This window comes from Perkinsus marinus (genome assembly GCF_000006405.1).
Source record: "Perkinsus marinus ATCC 50983 genomic scaffold scf_1104296964002, whole genome shotgun sequence".
NCBI lineage: Eukaryota > Perkinsozoa > Perkinsida > Perkinsidae > Perkinsus > Perkinsus marinus.
This window is the reverse complement of record NW_003204865.1, coordinates 5,221-7,840: the sequence shown is the minus strand read 5'-3', so window position 1 is coordinate 7,840 and position 2,620 is coordinate 5,221. Positions and strand designations below refer to the sequence as shown.

The following is a 2,620-nucleotide window of genomic DNA, read 5'->3' as shown; positions in this document are numbered from 1 at the left end:
TTCACGACTACTGCATATCACCGCGAATATCGCTTTTTTCACCGAGTTTTATGTAAAACGGGTGAAACTCCACTGTAATAAACATCATCATCATCCCGGGCCCATTCGATCTGGGTTAGGCCCCTCACATGCTGGACACACTTTCCACGACTCTGATGGCAATGGAAAGCTACCTGAAAAATTCGAAAAATTTCTCAAAAAAAAACTGAAAAAAAAGGATTTTATGAAAAAAAAATCGTATATTTATATATGCGAACACTCGAGTAATATTCCATATAAATGATAATTTCCCGAAATTTTATCCCATAATTTTCATATTGTCACCAACACATGTACATATTTTCCCCCCACGCTTTCGCTCAATGGTCGCAACTGCCATATAAATGCAATAGCAGCGGAAAAAACTCAACAAAAATGCGAAAAAAAAGAAATTTCGAGGAAAAAATCCATAATTTCTTATTTGCGCGTAATTATGTTGTTTTTTTCACTCAAGCGTCACGACTCTGATAACAACTGCTAGTATCGCGAACGTTTAAATGCGGGATATTTTTTCCGTTTTCCCCCACCGTTTTACACCATGGGCATCTCAAATCGTCATCATCGCTACTATCAGAAAGTTCTATTATTTTCTTCTCTGACGAGGAAGCACTAGAACTAGCAGTAGTGTTTCTCTCCGAACCTGAGTATCATATCGGGCCTAATCTGTATCTTTCAATGAGCAACCTAAGATACCTCTCTTCCTCTTAACGCTTCTACCACTATCACTACCGTCAGGACCATCATCGTGAGTGTCACATAATTCGGCGTCTCGCATGCGTCGCTCCGCCGCCATTCTGAAAATATTTTCAATGGAGTTTCTTGTGATATAAAAAACATGTTTCACGACTACTGCATATCACCGCGAATATCGCGAGTATCACGCCACTTCACGTAAAACGGGTGAAACTCCAGTGGGTGTTATTTTTTCCGAGATTAAATATTATAATTAAAATTCTCACATTATCACCAACGAAGTAAATGTAGTAAATATCTTCTCACCTCGCAAGTTCTCTTTGTGAGAGCTCAGCATAGGCCTGCTTATCGCCGCCCAGCCTTCTCCCCCGGCCTCGCTTCACTCGAGCCGTTTTTCCCCTAGTCGTTCGCTTACGACCAACTCCCGCGCTGAACTCAACCAGCTTGTCACTATTCGACGAAGCAGCACCTACAATATTGGAGTTTCACCCTTCCTTACGTAAAGTGGCGTAAAACACGAAATTCATGGTATGTAGTAGTCGTGAAATAGGTTTTTTTTCACTAGTGATTTTCATATCACTAGGGTGAAACTTCCATAATAATAATATTCCAATGAACACATATAAATTTCGATGAGAATTACCAACAACAGTATTGGAATATATGTTTCCTTTCCTCTGCTGATCTCAGGAGTTTTCTCGTTAACGTAGAAAAATCAACAAAAAATGCCAAAATTGTCGTAAAATTTCCAAAAAAATCCATATTGTCACCAACGCACGTAGTTGACCATGATAATAGTTTTCCAACGGACCATATATAACCCTCGATAGGAATGCCAGAAATCCTACAACAAAACTGAAGCTATATATGTTCGCTTTCCTCAGCCGAGCTCAGGAGTTTCCTACTTTACATATGAGTTCGCGTAAAAAAACAAAAAAATACCAAAACTTACACATATTCCCACCAACACATGTGGTGTATATTTTCCCACACTGACGATAATAATACCAAAACTTACCCGAATCATATCCCTGGGTCCTCCCACGGAAGAGCTCCAACGACAAGGGATGTCCCAAAATTAGTAACTCACATTCCGCTTTGATATCGTCAAGACATTTATAAAAAGTGGCGTTATGAGGACCGTAGGAGTTGTGGACAAGCTCATGTAGAATAGTACCTGAAAATCAATTTATGCAACTTTCACGACTACAATTAAATTAGTGAGGAGTTCCATATGAGCTGATTTATGCAACTTTCACGACTATAATTAAATTAGTGAGGACGTCCCTATACGACAGCCGACCGATTTATGCAACTTTTACGACTACAATTAAATCACCAAGGACGTCCATATACAACAGTCAACCGATTTATGCAACTTTTATGACTACAATTAGATTACTGAGAACTTCCATATATACTGATTTATGCAACTTTGACGACTACAATTGAATTAGCATGGGAACCGATTTATGCGACTTTTACGACTACAAATAAATTACCAAGGATATCCATATACGACAGAAAGTGTCCTGGATCCCTGTTGCGACGAAGGCGTATCTTCACTGCTAAACCTCGGTTAACGTTGAGGCCGAGAAGTCTGTTATTCTTTGGCACGAATTCCATCATGTGGGCAACTCTCCTGAGAAGAAATCATAAAATGATATATTCCCTAGTGATATGGAAAACACCAGTGAAAATATATTTCACGACTACTGCATACCACCACTTCACGTAAAACGGGTGAAACTCCATCGCGGAAAAATACGCATATAATCACTGTTAAGTGTCGGCGACAATATGAAAATTCCGGGAGAAAATTTTTCGTTGGTTTTTGTGCGCTTTTACCCGATTCTTGTATAAATCGTAGAGAAACTTATGAGTTCAG

The 2,620-nt window shown here is 39.2% G+C and overlaps 2 protein-coding genes across 2 annotated transcripts in view; one reads left to right on the top strand and one right to left on the bottom strand.

Annotated features, from left to right (window-relative positions):
* Nucleotides 1-209, top strand: part of Pmar_PMAR000898 (hypothetical protein) — a gene marked incomplete at both ends in the record, with an annotated part of 1,489 nt that extends 1,280 nt beyond the window's left edge. The window contains one exon of the mRNA XM_002771044.1: nucleotides 120-209. Within this exon, the coding sequence (XP_002771090.1) occupies nucleotides 120-209 (90 nt within the window). The remainder of the gene's footprint in view (nucleotides 1-119) is intronic.
* A 279-nt stretch (nucleotides 210-488) lies between these two features.
* The window catches only part of Pmar_PMAR000897 (conserved hypothetical protein), a gene marked incomplete at both ends in the record, with an annotated part of 3,211 nt that continues 1,079 nt past the window's right edge, over nucleotides 489-2,620 (bottom strand). The window contains 6 exons of the mRNA XM_002771043.1: nucleotides 489-503; nucleotides 567-634; nucleotides 769-833; nucleotides 1,039-1,201; nucleotides 1,751-1,909; nucleotides 2,235-2,374. Of these exons, the coding sequence (XP_002771089.1) occupies nucleotides 489-503; nucleotides 567-634; nucleotides 769-833; nucleotides 1,039-1,201; nucleotides 1,751-1,909; nucleotides 2,235-2,374 (610 nt within the window). The remainder of the gene's footprint in view (nucleotides 504-566; nucleotides 635-768; nucleotides 834-1,038; nucleotides 1,202-1,750; nucleotides 1,910-2,234; nucleotides 2,375-2,620) is intronic.